This window comes from Hemiscyllium ocellatum, chromosome 14, assembly GCF_020745735.1.
Source record: "Hemiscyllium ocellatum isolate sHemOce1 chromosome 14, sHemOce1.pat.X.cur, whole genome shotgun sequence".
NCBI lineage: Eukaryota > Metazoa > Chordata > Chondrichthyes > Orectolobiformes > Hemiscylliidae > Hemiscyllium > Hemiscyllium ocellatum.
The window spans coordinates 18033232-18048393 of NC_083414.1; the positions used below are offsets into that span (position 1 = coordinate 18033232).

Sequence of the window (15162 nt, forward strand, 5' to 3'; positions counted from 1 at the left end):
CATTTTCCCCAGATCTAGCTAATAATTACACGCAGAGGACCAATATCACGCTCTCATATTTTTGATACATGAGACTAATGAGAACACCATTTTACCGCAGTACTACCTTGTCTGCTTGCTATGTCAATGAGGGAGGCTTTGCTGCAACTCTTCATGCTTTCAGTCACACACTGAAACGTTGCGAAAGGGCTCACTCAATATGTCCCTCTTGGCCATACTTGTTTCTGTCATCACGCACATTTGCTAAGCCAGTTCATACATGTTGGAGTCCTCTGCCTAGAGCACGTATTAGTCCACTTTTACTCTTTTTGAAGAAAAAGCTGGAAAAATAACAGGAAGGAGACAACTTGCACAGGAAGAAGTGTAATGACATTGCAAACACTGATACTACTACATGAAACACAGTCAGTCAGCAGCAGAGATGCCAAGGCCTGAGGCTACACACACACACACACACACACACACACACACGAACTTCAACATAACCCTTATCCAATTGCGTTATCATGGCCAGACTGACAGCTGAAGGTATTACTGCAGATGATGCATCATTATTCGCTCTTATCCTGCCAAGCACAGCATTGAACTCCTGCAGATCTTAAAAAATGTGTGCTCAGAGAGAGAGCACTTGGTGGATTCAGAACTATTTGGACAGCCAGCTCACATCCTAACTCTGCTTAGGAGAACAGAGATGCAAACTTCAAGGAACCAGCATTTTAAAAAAGAAGTTTACTTCTGCAATTGTTCAATATATTGGATGCCTGCCAGAAAGCTGCCAGATGGTGGGTATGATATGCCCAACGAAAATCTCTTGAGTAAGTTCTCTGACAGGTAGAAAAAGAAAGAAACAGCCAAAGCTGGAAAACATCCTTAAATTAAAACAACCAGCTGCCCTCAAAAGCAGTGAAAGCAGCTCCTGACAACCCACTACAGCTGATTATTTTCTGGTCAATTCCGCGGTTAGTGCAAATGCATTATCAACTAAATAGGTACGTGAGCAGAGCAGAGCAGTGGATTGTTTTTATTAGTTCATGGGATGTGGGTACCACTGGCTCAGCCAGCATTTATTGTACATCCCTAATAATCCTGGTGAAGAGGGGTGGTGAGGTGCCATTTTGAACTTGTGCAGTCCTTGTGATGTGGCTGTTATCACAGTGTTATTAGTAAGGGAATTCCAGGCTATTGCTCCAGATACTGTGAAAGCACAGTGATAAAGTTCCAAGTCAGGATACTCTGTGACTTGGAGGAGAACTTGAAGGGAACATATTTACTGCCGTCATCCTGTAGGTGAATTGTTCTAGTAATGAGCACACATGATGGGCCCAATTACCACTGGCATAAAACTCTGTGGCCCTTTGAAGGTATCTAAGTGACCACCAACCCAAAAGTTCAGTGCTGAAGCTGGGAAACTTGTGATGCCACATAGAATCATAGAGATACAAACAAACAAACCTGCTGACCAGATATCCTAAGTTAATCTAGTCCCGTTTGCTAGCATTTACCCCATATCCCTCTAAGCCCTTTGCACTCATGTACCCATTCAGAGGTTTTTTAAATGTTGTAATTATACCAACCTCCATCACTTCCTCTGGTAGTTCATTCATACACACACTACTTTCTGTGTGAAAACGTTGCCCCTAAGGTCTCTTTTAAATCTTTTTCCTGTCAGCTTAAACCTATGCCCTCTCGTTTTGGAGACCATAGAATCCCTACATTGAGGAAGCAGGCCATTCAGTCCATCAAGTCCACACCAACTCTCCCACCCAGGTCCAGCCCCCTATCGTTTCACAGCATTTCCCATGGCTAATCCACATTGTCTGCACATCCCTGGACAGTATGAGGCAATTTCGCATGGCCAATCCATGTAGCCGTGGGAGGAAACCGGAACACACAAAGGAAACCCACGCAGAGAAATGGAGAATGTGCAAACTCCACTCTGATGTTCACCCAAGGCTGGAATTGAACCCTTGTCCCTGGCACTGTGAGGCAGCAGTGCCAACCACTGAGCCACCATGCTGGCAAAAGACAGAATTAAGTGGTGCATTAAGTGGGCAAGAATTTGACAGACGTGAACTCAGACTCAATGAATGGGAAAATTTCCACTTTTCCCAGACCTCCACCTTTGGTATTATGAAGGAATATAATCTGTTTATAAATTCAGCAGAGTGAGCTGGGCAATGAGACTGAAAACCGCAATCATAGACTCTGACACAATGCGGCTACTTGTGTCATTTGCACATTTAATGAACCCCCCAGGATTTGTGAACAAGATGAGAGTGTATTTAAAACATTCTTGACAATGGCAACATTTCAAAATATAAATTAAAGTTGCAATGGGATTTCCAGATCTCCACCCATCAAGGGTCATATTTTCAATTGATCTCTTCTCAGCCTTGTTTTAAGAATTCAATCAATAAAGACAATTCCTATTTCTGAAGACATTTCAATGTCTTCCTGTTATGATTGTGCAGTTAGATTGTCACAAAAGTATATGTTTGAATAACAACTTTACAGACTGCCATCCCAATGTACACTACAAGAGTGCTTGATAATATCTAATAATAATAATATCTAATTTGTCTGGTTATCACATTCCAACACACTTTCCATTCATTCCCAGTCTGCATAAGCCTGATGTCTTTGTGAAATGACATTTGTAGGGCTGATTTTAACATGTGGTGTTGAAGCAAATGGATGGTAGTGGATCACCTACCCATATGGACCACACAACTTTCTTTCACACTGTTTACAGAAAGCCAACCCATTAGTGACTATCTCCCACCAGTGTTGAAAATTAAAAATCAGCCCTAGTATCTGTGCAGAGAGGAGAGGGAGTTGAGCATGCTTTTGTCTGAGATGCTTTTTATTCTATAATGAATTAAATCAGAAAATTGATGCTTTCTGGTAAGGATACTCATTGTGAATAACGGCAAAGGATCAATTTTCTCTCTAAAGCAATAGTGAGTTTTTACCATACACTTACGCACAGGGGTGGGGGTGGAGGCTCAGAAGCCTGTAGATACATAACTGACATAATTTTTCATCAGTAAATCAATAGAGGAATGATCAGAATTAATTAGACATCACCATGAGTCTTGCTAATGCATAAAATAAAATGAAAACAGAAATGGTTCACAACTTCATCAGCGCAGAGCTGCAAAGTGAAAAGTAATTACTTGAGACTAAAACGTAATTACTACCGTCCTAGCACTATTCTGTTTTTAATATTATGAGCAAGATATTGTTGTTACTGAGGATCAGAAAACAATATAAGTTTACGAGAGATTTAACAAAGGTTTGGCATTTGTTTATGACTGTTAGAAATTCTGCATCACTACAAAATTAAATCTGCCATGCAATTTTGTGAAGTATGTCTTTTTGGATTTTTACTTGTAGGATGATAGCTTCTTTTAAAATTATTTTTGTAATTTTGTAAGAATGATATTATGGATGTATTCTTTTCTTGTTAAACAAAGGCATAAGTACCTCAGATATTTTGTATTTATTGCTTTTGCCCATGGTCTGATTGGCCTTGTTTACACATCATCTTTCACTCATTGGCTTTCAGCATAATTGAGGCTTACTCAAGGACACAGAGAGCAGAGTGTGGCATCTGGCAGAAAGAGATGTCATTACTCACACATCAAAACGCAGGTTCTGCTTCTCTTCAAAGAAGTAATCCAGGACGAACTTGCGCACAAAATCTGGGTTCAATGAGTTTTCAATGACTTCAGTTCTTCCATACTGGGAGAAGAATAGAGAAAAAAAAACCAAAAAGAGAGCATGAAGTAATTTGTCTACAATGGCCTTTGGAAATACACAGCTATCACTCAGTTAATAAGCGCATTCGAAGAGTGAAACACTCAAAGAATTCTCAAGCTCTTGGAGAGGGACAGATCATCAGCAGCTCACTGATTGCGACAGATGGAGTGCAGCAGTTCTGGAAATAATGTGGTGTAATGGTTTATTGATTAATTTCTGTTTTGGACATACTGCTTTCCATCTGACGCCATTCCCCAGACTTGTTCAGAATTATATTCTCCTCTGATGCTCCTTCGTTTCTTCTTCTCCCTCACCCATATTCTGACATCCTCACTCAAATATTCTAGCTTGTGCTTGTACTCCCCAAAGCACAGTAAGACTGGAGTGTCCATGGACAAATCAACTTTGCAGCCACCACTAACTCACTTTCAGTGAACATTATTTATTAGTGCAAGCTCTTACAGATTTGCCCCATCCCAATCTCTGGGAGCACTTTACCGATCATAACCATTTTACTGACATCTATGATTCCTGAGCACATGAAAGCAATTGAGCCAAAACTCTACTCTTAGCCCACTCATTTATAGGATATGGTACTTCTGGCAATTATTGCTCATTTCTGTAATATTACATGACAATACAGAGCCCTGATATAATGATGTGTTCGGGTGTAACACCAACCACTGGTGGCTTGAGCCTTGTGTGGAGCGCTTACACCATTCCTCCTTCCTCTTCTAATCTAGGGAGTTGTTCAGTTGTCTGGGATGAAGGCTAGACCATGGATAAGTCTCAGCAGAAGAGGTTCTGGTCTGAGTTAACAAGAAACCAGCTCACCACCACCTTCTTCAGGGCAAATAGGGATGGGCAATAATCATAGAGTCCCTACAGTGTGGAAACAGGCCGTATTGTCCAACAAGTCCACACCGACTCACTGAAGAGTAACCCATCCAGACCCATTCCCTTACCTTATGACCTCTGACTAATGCACCTAATCTACACATTCCTGTACAATAAGGGCAATTTAGCATGCTGAAAGTGTGTTGCTGGTTAAAGCACAGCAGGTTAGGCAGCATCCAAGGAATAGGAAATTCGACGTTTCGGGCATAAGCCCTTCATCAGGAATCTTATTCCCGAAACGTCGAATTTCCTATTCCTTGGATGCTGCCTAACCTGCTGTGCTTTAACCAGCAATACATTTTCAGCTGTGATCTCCAGCATCTGCAGACCTCATTTTTTACCCGCAATTTAGCATGGCCAATCCACCTACATAATAGTTGGTTGTAATAAATGCCTGCTCGATAGTTTCTTGCATTATGGGAGTTAATGCAAGCATTGCTACATCAAGTAAAATCCCTATTAGAGGTAAATTCACACCAGTAAGCATAGCTCAAACTTTAAAATAAAACAAAGAAATGTTGTTGCTGGAAATCAAAAACAAAAATAGACATTGCTAGAGAAATTCAGGTCTAGCGGCATCTGTGGAGAAAAAATAGAGTTGATGTTTTGAATACAGTTACCCTTCTTCTGAAATATCAACTCTGTTTTCTCTCTATAGATGCTGCCAGACCTGCTGAGTTTCTCCAGCAATTTCTGTTTTAATTCAAACTCATTAATGCTTTCAGAATTATTTTCATCAGCAACAATTCCCATTAATGTTCCTGTCTAATTTCTATTCACAATGTACAGCCTGTTAGTTCCCTATGCAGCATCTTTATGATGAATGCACTTCCAGGAATAGTGATCACTGATGCAAAAGTAAAATACTGCACATGCTGGAAATCTAAAACAAAACCAGAAAATGCTGGTGAAATACAGCAAGTCTGACAGCATCTATGAAGAAAGAGACCAGGTTAATATTTCAAGCTGATGTTTTTTTTCTTCAAGACTGAAGCAAGGTAGGAATGTAAGAGTTTCAATTCAGAGGAAGGTGTCTAGGGGATTTTGGGGAGAATAAAAGATCTATGATAGAATGAGAGCTGGAGAAGTTATTTCTCTTTAAAAAAAAATCAAAAGTTTATTTAATCTTTGCAGCATTCACCTATTACAGACCTTTGTGTGCAACCAATATCCATTTGTTTATGTGGTCCCTTCAGTCTTATCCCTGCCCCATTTCTACCAGCTTATTTCAATCCTTCTTCAGTCTGACAAATGCCATCTGAACCTAAAACTTTAACCCTGATCTTCTCCACAGCTGCTGCCTAAGTTGCTAAGACTTTCTAGTATTTGTTTAGTTTAGACAAAGGGGATATCACAAGTTGCTACTGTGAAAGTGGTGGTGGCACTCCCTCCCTGCATGGGCTCCCAACACACAGTAACTTACATGCTCCCTTTAGTAAATTAAGTCATCAGTTCTTATTTGCCTTAAACTTCTGCCTTCTATCAAAGGGGAATAGAAGGAGGTGAAAAAGCATCTTCTTCTGAAGAAGGGTCACAGGACCCGAAATTTTATCTCTGCTTTCTCTCCAAAGATGCTGCCAGACCTGCTGAGATTTTACAGCAACTTCTGTTTTTTTTTGTACCATTGCTAGGAAATTCAGATCTGGCAGAATTGATTTCAATTTGATCTGCCTATTTTTTTCTTTTCAATCATATCTTTCATCTGACAGCATGCCAAGGCAAACATCGACCTAGAATCATAGAACCCCAACAGTGCAGAAAGAAGCCACTTGGCCCATCAAGTCCTGCACTGGTCCTCCAAACAGTATCCCACATAGACCCAATCCCCCACCTTATCTCCGTAACCCTGCATTTACCACGGCTAATCCTGTTAGCCTGCAGATCCCAAGACCCTGTGGGCAATTTAGCATGGCCAATCCATCTCACCTGCACATCTTTGGACTGTGGGAGGAAACCCATGCTGACGTGGGGAGAATGTGCAAACTCCACACAGACAGTCACCCAAGGCTGAAATCGAACCTGGGTCCCCGTTGCTGTGAGGTAGCAGTGCTAATCATGGATCCCACCGTGCTACCTAAACCATCCCTTAATATCACTCGCGAGTTAACAACTTGAAACTCAAGTGGAGAAGGTGACATTATTATACACTGTTCCCTGTATGTAGTAATAGTAAACAGTGGCAAATGGAATTTTATTCTGAAAGTGTGAGGTGATGCATAAAATGTTGGCTGATTTTTTTTTTCTGAAGGTTACTGGCATAGCTGTGGTGGAGCAGAACTGGACACATGGGAGCCATGCTCCTTCTCTATTGTGTGTAAGAACCTGGTCATCAGGTATGAGGCACTCTCCATCTTACTCTATGTGACGTGGGTCCGGGACAAACCCTGTTCCTACACTTCATGGTCATCATCTTCTGCCTTATCAAGAAATTGAAAATTTAGCTATCAGCAAGGATGTGATGTATGAACCTCGACATAAAGTCCAGAAAAAAATGTGACCTCATTCTGATGACAACCTTTGAGTGCAACTACAACAAGCAGAATTGTTGCACAAATGTCAAATGTCATTATATGTTGAGTTTCTATCTAACCTGTTGCTCCCAAAGGTGAGTCTAGCCATGTAGCCGTGGAACTCCAATAGTGTTGTGGTGCACAGCACTATCTGTTCCTGATGGAAAGCTTTGTGCAGAAAGTAGTTTTGATCACTGGTTCATCGAGTAGTGGTCTGCAGATAACGTACTCAAGACCCTGTAGGAAAAGGATGGTTCCAGAGTCGTGTTTCAGTGTCATTTGGCAGAAACTCTCATCAACAGGACTTTCAAATAAGCACCAAGATGTAGCCTGCCTGGTGGTGAGAAGGGACCCCTCCCTGTCAGATTCTTCCTGCATGTTCAAAGTCATACTGCCCTGACACGCTGCCTTTGAGAAAGCTAAGGGGCAATTTGGATCCAAAAGTGGTTTAGTGGCAGGAAGCACAGGATGACGGAAGTTTTTGTGACTGGAAACCTGTGTCCAGGGGCACACCACAGGGTTCAGTGCTGAGTTTTTTTGCTGTATGTTGTGTACATTCACGATTGAAAGTGAGGTCTGCAGATGCTGGAGATCAGAGCTGAAAATGTGTTGCTGGAAAAGCGCAGCAGGTCAGGCAGCATCCAAGGAACAGGAGATTCGACGTTTCGGGCAAAAGCCCTTCTTCAGGAATAAGGGCTTATGCCCGAAACGTCGAATCTCCTGTTCCTTGGATGCTGCGTGACCTGCTGCGCTTTTCCAGCAACACATTTTCAGCTACATTCACAATTTCACAAGAAAGTAAGAAGTATAACGGATAAGTTCAAAGATCACACAAAGACTGGTAGCAAACAAAAACAAGAATTTCTGGAGAAACTCAGCAGGTTTGACAGCATCCATGGATTTCAGGTACAGTGACCCTTCTTCAGATCTAAACTGGTGATGGGGTAAATAACGAGAAGGATAGCCTAAGGACTACAGAATGGTAAATGTGCCTTGAACATTGGCAAATGAAATTTTATTCTGAATAGTGTGAGGAATAATAACAAAGCAAGGGGGAGTTCATGTTGGATGGTGAGACACAAGGAGGTACAGAGGATCAGAGGGACTCTGTTGACAGCAGCCAGACAGGAAGATACGGTGGTGAGGAAGGCATACGAATTCTAGCTTTTCTAAATTAAGGCATTGAATATAAAAGCATGAAGGTTATGATGGAGCTGTATATAATGTTAGTTAGGCCGTAGTTAGAGTACTGCATGCAGTTCTGGTTATAGGAAGGATGTAATTGCGTTAGAGAGGGTGCAGCAGAGATTCACCAGGACTTTTCCTGGGCTGGAGTGATTCAGCTGTGAAGAGAGACAACAGAGGCAAAGATTGAAGGGTATCTGATTAAGATGTACAAAGTCCTGAGGGGCATAGAGAGGGAAAAACATTTCCCTTAGTCAAAGGGTCAACAACCAGTGGGCACAGTTTTAAGGCAACAGTAAGAGGTTTAGAGAGCTTTGGAGGAAAACGTTTGCACCCATAGGATTGTGATTACCTGAAACTCAATGACTGGGAAGTTGATAGAAGTGGGAACATTGAAGACTCTAAGAACTATTTAATTGAATACTTGAAACACTGTTCATACTTCGATCCAAATGCTGGAATGTAGAATTAGAATAGAAGAAAGTTTGATGATGGGCTGAAAGACCTCTTTCTATGTGGTATGAGCTAGTTGCAGTGGAGAAGGCACTGTCACCCATCTGCTGCCAAATTCTATCTTTGAAAACAGATTAAGTGTTTTATGTCACCAAAATTGCCAAGATGACACCAAAATTGGAGGTGTAGTGGACAGCGAAGAGGGTTCCCTCAGATTACAACAGGATCTGGACCAGATGGGCCAATGGACTGAGAAGTGGCGGATGGAGTTTAATTCAGATAAATGCAAGGTGCTGCATTTTGGGAAAGCAAACCTTAGCAGGACTTATACACTTAATGGTAAGGTCCAAGGGAGTGTTGCTGAACAAAGAGACCTTGGAGTGCAGGTTCATAGCTCCTTGAAAGTGGAGTCGCAGTTGGATAGGATAGTGAAGAAGGCGTTTGGTATGCTTTCCTTTATTGGTCAGAGTATTGAGTACAGGAGTTGGGAGGTCATGTTGCAGCTATACAGGACATTGTTTAGGCCACTGTTGGAATATTGCATGCAATTCTGGTCTCCTTCCTATCGGAAAGATGTTGTGAAACTTGAAAGGGTTCAGAAAAGATTTACAAGGATGTTGCTAGGGTTGGAGGATCTGAGCTACAGGAGAGGCTGAACAGGCTGGGGTGTTATCCCTGGAGCCTTGGAGGCTGAGGGGTGACCTTGTAGAGGTTTACAAAATTATGAGGGGCATAGATAGGATAAATAGACAAAGTCTTTTCCCTGGGGTCGGGGAGTCCAGAACTAGAGGGCATAGGTTTAGGATGAGAGGGGAAAGATATAAAAGAGACCTAAGGGCAACGTTTTCACGCAGAGGGTGGTAAGTGTATGGAACGAGCTGCTAGAGGATGTGGTGGAGGCTGGTACAATTGCAACATTTAAGAGGCATTTGGATGAGTATAAGAATAGGAAGAGTTTGGAGGGATATAGGCTGGGTGCTGGTAGGTGGGATTAGATTGGGTTGGGATATCTGGTCAGCATGGACAGGTTGGACCGAAGGGTCTGTTTCCATGCAGTACATCTCAATGACTCTATGACTCTATGTCATGATTCTTTCTAAGCTGCTCCATTACATGGAACTCTGTATTTTATATGTTGTTCCTCTGGAGGCACGCTTAGATAAACATCAACTGATGCTGGAGAACCATCGAGCCAGTGGAAGGTAGTCTTCCTGAATCTTTGGTCTTCTAGTGCAAAGACTTGTCACAGATCAAGTGAAACCAGATTGGCATTCTTCAGTTGCAGGATTACAGGCTAAGGAATGAACTAAAGCCCCGTGGAAAAAGGCCACTGCTAACGACCCTCCTGTTTTTGTAGACAGAAGGGTCAGGGCCTTTTGTCTATCTGACAGAATCACATGTCTATATGACAGACAATGTTTTGCATGAAAAGTAATTGTGCACTGCAATGGCAAGCGCATTGGGATAATTCATTAATTGTATGGAAACATCTATATTGTGCTTTGTGTAATACAAAGTTTGAAATGTTATGTAAATTTTTTACAAGCTTTATAAATAAATAAATCATTGGAGGAACAATACTGGTAAAAGGAAAGGTAGGCCCCGACTTCCACATAGTATATCATCTTCACTGACAGCCCTTTACGGCATGACAACAAATTAGTATGAGGTCGTTGGTGAAGGGCTTGTGCCCAAAACATCGATTCTCTTTCTCCTCGGATGCTGTCTGACCTGCTGTGCTTTTCCAGCACCACACTCTCGACTCTAATCTCCAGCATCTGCAGTCCTCACTTTCTCCTAACAAATTAGTAACTAACTGCACTGGGAGTCATGGATACAAGTTGCACAGAAACAAGAGAAGACCAGTCTGTTCTGCCTTTTTATTTGAAGGGATTATCTTGACTCCATTTACTTGCCTTTGCACCCTATCTCTTGACATCTTTGAAGCATTAAAATCCAGAAATCCCAGGCTTGTAAATGTCAATCACCTTCCATTCAGCAGTTCTGAGAGTATCCCAGATTTGTCATTGCTGATATTTGATGTTCGAAGAGATTAATTTCTAGAAAGAGATCATTCTACCCACTATATTTTGGTGCTCGCTCTTCAACTTTAGTTGCTTTCTCTTATCCCATTCCAATCTTTTGCCTCCATTTGCCATAGCTTCAAATTCAGTGCATGAAACCAGTGACACAATCGACCAATTATTTCACACCAATTGACAATAACATTACAGCAGTCAATCAATCCTGCCCTCAGGATTATTTCTGTCGATATCAGCCTTGTCCACTTTCTGCACTAAGTCCCACTTTTAAGAACATCAGAAGCAGGAGCAAGAGTAGCCCATTGGGCCTGCTCCACTATTCAATAAGATCATGGTTGATCTTTTTAAGGACTCTGCTTCATTTACCCACCCACTCCACCATAACCCTTAATTCCCTTACTGTTCAAATATCTACCTATCTTTGCCTTAAAATCATTTAATGGGGTAGCCTCAAGTGCTTCACTGGGCAGAGAATTTCACAGATTCACAACCCTTTGGGTGAAGAAGTTCCTCCTGAAATCATTTTTAATCTGCTCCCCCTAATTTTGAGGCTATGCCCCTAGTTATAGCTTCACCCACCAATGGAAACATCCTCCCTGCTTCTATCATATTTATATATTCCCTTCATAATATGTTTCTGTAAGATCCCCCTTCATTCTTCTAAATTTCAATGAATATAATCCCAGTCTATTCAATCTCTCCTCACAAGCCAAACTTCTCAGCTCTAGAATCAACCTAGTGAACCTAATCTGCACCCCTCCAGTGCCAGTACAGTACATCCTTTCTTAAGTAGGGAGACCAAAATTATACATGTCTCCCTTCCAAAAGCATTTACCTTTGCTCATTCAAACTTGGCTACTTACCTTGCTGCAAGCAGCCAAATATCAACTTAATTAGAAAAAAAAGTGACATATGACTTTGAAAATGACACTGGGAGGGTCAGAGGTCAAGATTCCATGGAAATCTGTCAGGAAGCAGAAAAGTCACCAGAAGAGATTGAGATAAGTGACCATACTTGTTTCCCTGAGAAGATTTCTTTTGGGTTTTAGGGGGTGGGGGTGGGGAAGGCAGTGGGAAAAGAAGGAATATTTTGGCCTTCTTACCTCAGCCCTCCATTTTCTTTGTAACCCCCTCTCCCCATCCACTACAAACCAATCAGGTCTGGTCCCATTAGGACTTCCTCACATCTCCACTTGTACATTGGCTTTGACATGAGACTCTCTAGCACTGGGCAGAGGGCCAATTCCAAATATTAGGCCTGATGGCTAAAATTGGATAGATATCGAATTATTTGAATTTTTGGTGTCCCTACGCATTAATCCTATCCCAAGTTAAGACTGAGGTGGCAGTTTCAACCAGAGTAAGACATATGCCAAAGTCACATCCCAGTCACAGGACCTGTGCTTCTAACATTTTGATTATTATAAATTTTTGATGCCGAGATCCCTTTCTCGAGCATGCAGAGTGTTCTGATTGGAGTGCTGTAGAGATAGGCTTATATATACATCTGTCCTCTAATGCCTGACTTGTGAATGCTTGATGTAGCAGAATAAAGGCAGTTACACCTGACTGAACATCTCACTGGAAACCTTGGACAAAAGGTAAAATGTGTTTCACTTGCCATTGAAATATTGCCTTAATACAAAACTTCAAAGTACAGTCACAAGAAAAAAAAACTCTTTTCATTGAATGTTAGGATTAAACATATTTTTCTTCATCTTTGTAACATCGTGTGGTGACTGAATAATCCATTAACACAAACATTCACTTAGCATGAAATGTTCAAAAGAATCCCTGCCATGGAATTTGTTGCTGACTACTGTGACAGATTTTCTAAAGCATAAACTGTTTTGTGCTTTTCATGTGAATGTGGTTTAATGGATTGTCCAAATAACAGAATTTAAAGAGTGATACATTGAGAACATTACTGCACTATTCCATGGACTAAGCATTATGTAGGATCAAGTCCCTAACCACTCACACAACAAATGTGCTGAACTCAGTTCCCACATAGAGAGAGATGATTAAAACAGTCTTGGGGTGCAATGGTGAAACAATTCCCCACCAGGAGCTGAAGGAGTGATAAACTGAGACATTTCCAGGTCCACTCCCATCTGCCCAGTTTCTGTCATACCTTGGCAACATGTTCCTCCCAAGTTTTAATTCATGGCCTGGCTCCTCCGAGCCATATTCCAAGCAACCTCAGGTAACTTGTCCTGGCAGTGTGTGGATGAAGGATTGGTTGGCCTAGTTCCCAAAAAAGTGGCTTCACTTTTGCCTTGCTTCACCTTGGCTCCCGAGGCCTGTTCAAACTGCTTGCATATGGTCATGAGTCTGTGCCTCATCACCAGAACTTTCAACAAGCACCAAGACATTACTTAGCTGGTGGTGAGAAGGGAACTACCCGTCAGATTCCTCGTTTCTGTACAGATCCTCTACACCACTACTCACTGGCCTTGGAGTGGCTATGGGGGGAAAGACACAGTCACATAGGTCCTTCTGTAATGTGCCTTTGCAAAGGAAGCCAGGAGAGAGAAACAATGGTCTTTGTTGAGTCTCATCCCAAGCAGCTCTGTGATACAGGACTCTGTGCTCTACAGGCTGTTCCCTGGGACGTACACTGGGGACAAACATCGATTGCTCCTGGAAGACCATTAACTCAGTGAAAGACGTTCTTTGATCTATCCGAAACTTGTTGGTTTTCCAGTATAAAGAGTTAGCCTTGACCGAGTGCTATAGTCGGCAACAGTGCAAGGTCCTGGACTATATGCTGAGGGATGGACCAAAGCTTGGGGCAGCTGTTGTCAGGACACAGTGGGAAAAATCATCTTCTAAGGTCTTTCTGCCAAAATATAAAGGGGATCCATTCCTTTCTCAGACTCTCCTGTTATCTCAAAATGAAAAATAGCTCACTGCATGAGTAGAAAATGCTTTTGTTTTTGCAACTGCGGGAAAGCTCTGAGGGATGTCAAATTCCAATGCGTCATTTAACTTGTTTTTCTGCCCTGCAAAGGTTGTACATAACTGTTTTAGGACCTTTTGGATGTACATTTTTTATGAATGAAGTCTATTTTTGCGATTAAACAAAATCTCCAAGACAGCTCCCATGCAATGGTTAAAGATGCAGCAACACTGAAAAAGGCAGATAATCATTTTGCGTTTCCAGGTCATCACAAGCAGTTAGCCACTGGGAGACATAGGCAAAGAGAAAATAAGTAAATTTAGCAGGAGGATGTAATAGGACCATGCAGCATGCCAAACATATCAGGGCCAGTAACAGCATCGTATAGCATGTCACAGAAACACAGGCAAACAACAGGACAGAACACCTCATGTAGGAAAAAAACCCATCAGTTAAATGAAGTATAGAATTATTTTTGGATGGCATCTTTTTTCTTCCCCTCACATGCAAGCAAATGTATTCACTAAAACAGAAAAGTTTCTCAAAAGCAATTTCTGAACATCCTGCGCATAGATGACTCACATGTTTAGTCTACACCACACGTCTGAGATTTCTGCTTCATTCCCTTGCAAATAATTTTGTTGACAAAGCAACCTGACTTTAAAAAAAACACATTGCATTTTGTTTTCCTGCTGTACTCTGTAGGTAACCTGAATCAATCTCCCATCTTCATTGGAGTCCTACAGTGTGGAAGCAGGCCATTTGACCTAATGGGTCAAAAACCAAAGACCGTCCCACCCTCCCACCCTATAAATGTACATTTCCCATGGCTAATCCACCAAGCCTGCATATCATCGGAATGTGAGAGGAAACCGGAGCACCCAAAGGAAACCCACATAGACATGGGGAGAATGTGAAAACTCCATACAGACAGCCACCTGAGACTGGAACTGAACCTAGGTCTCTGGTGTTGTGAGGCAGCAGTGCTAACGACTGAGCCATCGTCCAACCCTTAATGTCATTGCTCCTCATTGTGCTTCCTTTTATTTAATTTTACAGAGTCCCTCAATAGGGTTGTTGGGTTGGATAAATGTTCTAAGTATCTGGCAGAGAAACAGTAATGTTCTTCATTCCAGCAATAAGAGACAGGAATGATTGTTGCTGAGGGAGCCAGCTTAATAACTCAACACTGTCTTTCAGGAAAAAGATACACTGAAGGTCACTGCTGAGCTAGTGGGGAAAGAGTTCTAAATTATCATTACCTCCTGTGTGAGCAATAACAAGTGAACTGAGGAATAACACTTCAACCTGCTGATCTAGACACAGGCAAATGTTGTCAATAGCATAGAATCCCTCCAAAGGGCATCCCACCCAGACCTACCCCCTTCCATCCTTGTAACCCTGCATACCA

At 41.8% G+C, this 15162-nt stretch overlaps 1 protein-coding gene across 1 annotated transcript in view; it reads right to left on the bottom strand.

Moving 5' to 3' along the window:
• The window catches only part of LOC132822458 (copine-9-like), a 405642-nt gene that overhangs the window by 272626 nt on the left and 117854 nt on the right, over positions 1 to 15162 (bottom strand). The window contains exon 4 of the mRNA XM_060835837.1: positions 3641 to 3744. Within this exon, the coding sequence (XP_060691820.1) occupies positions 3641 to 3744 (104 nt within the window). The remainder of the gene's footprint in view (positions 1 to 3640; positions 3745 to 15162) is intronic.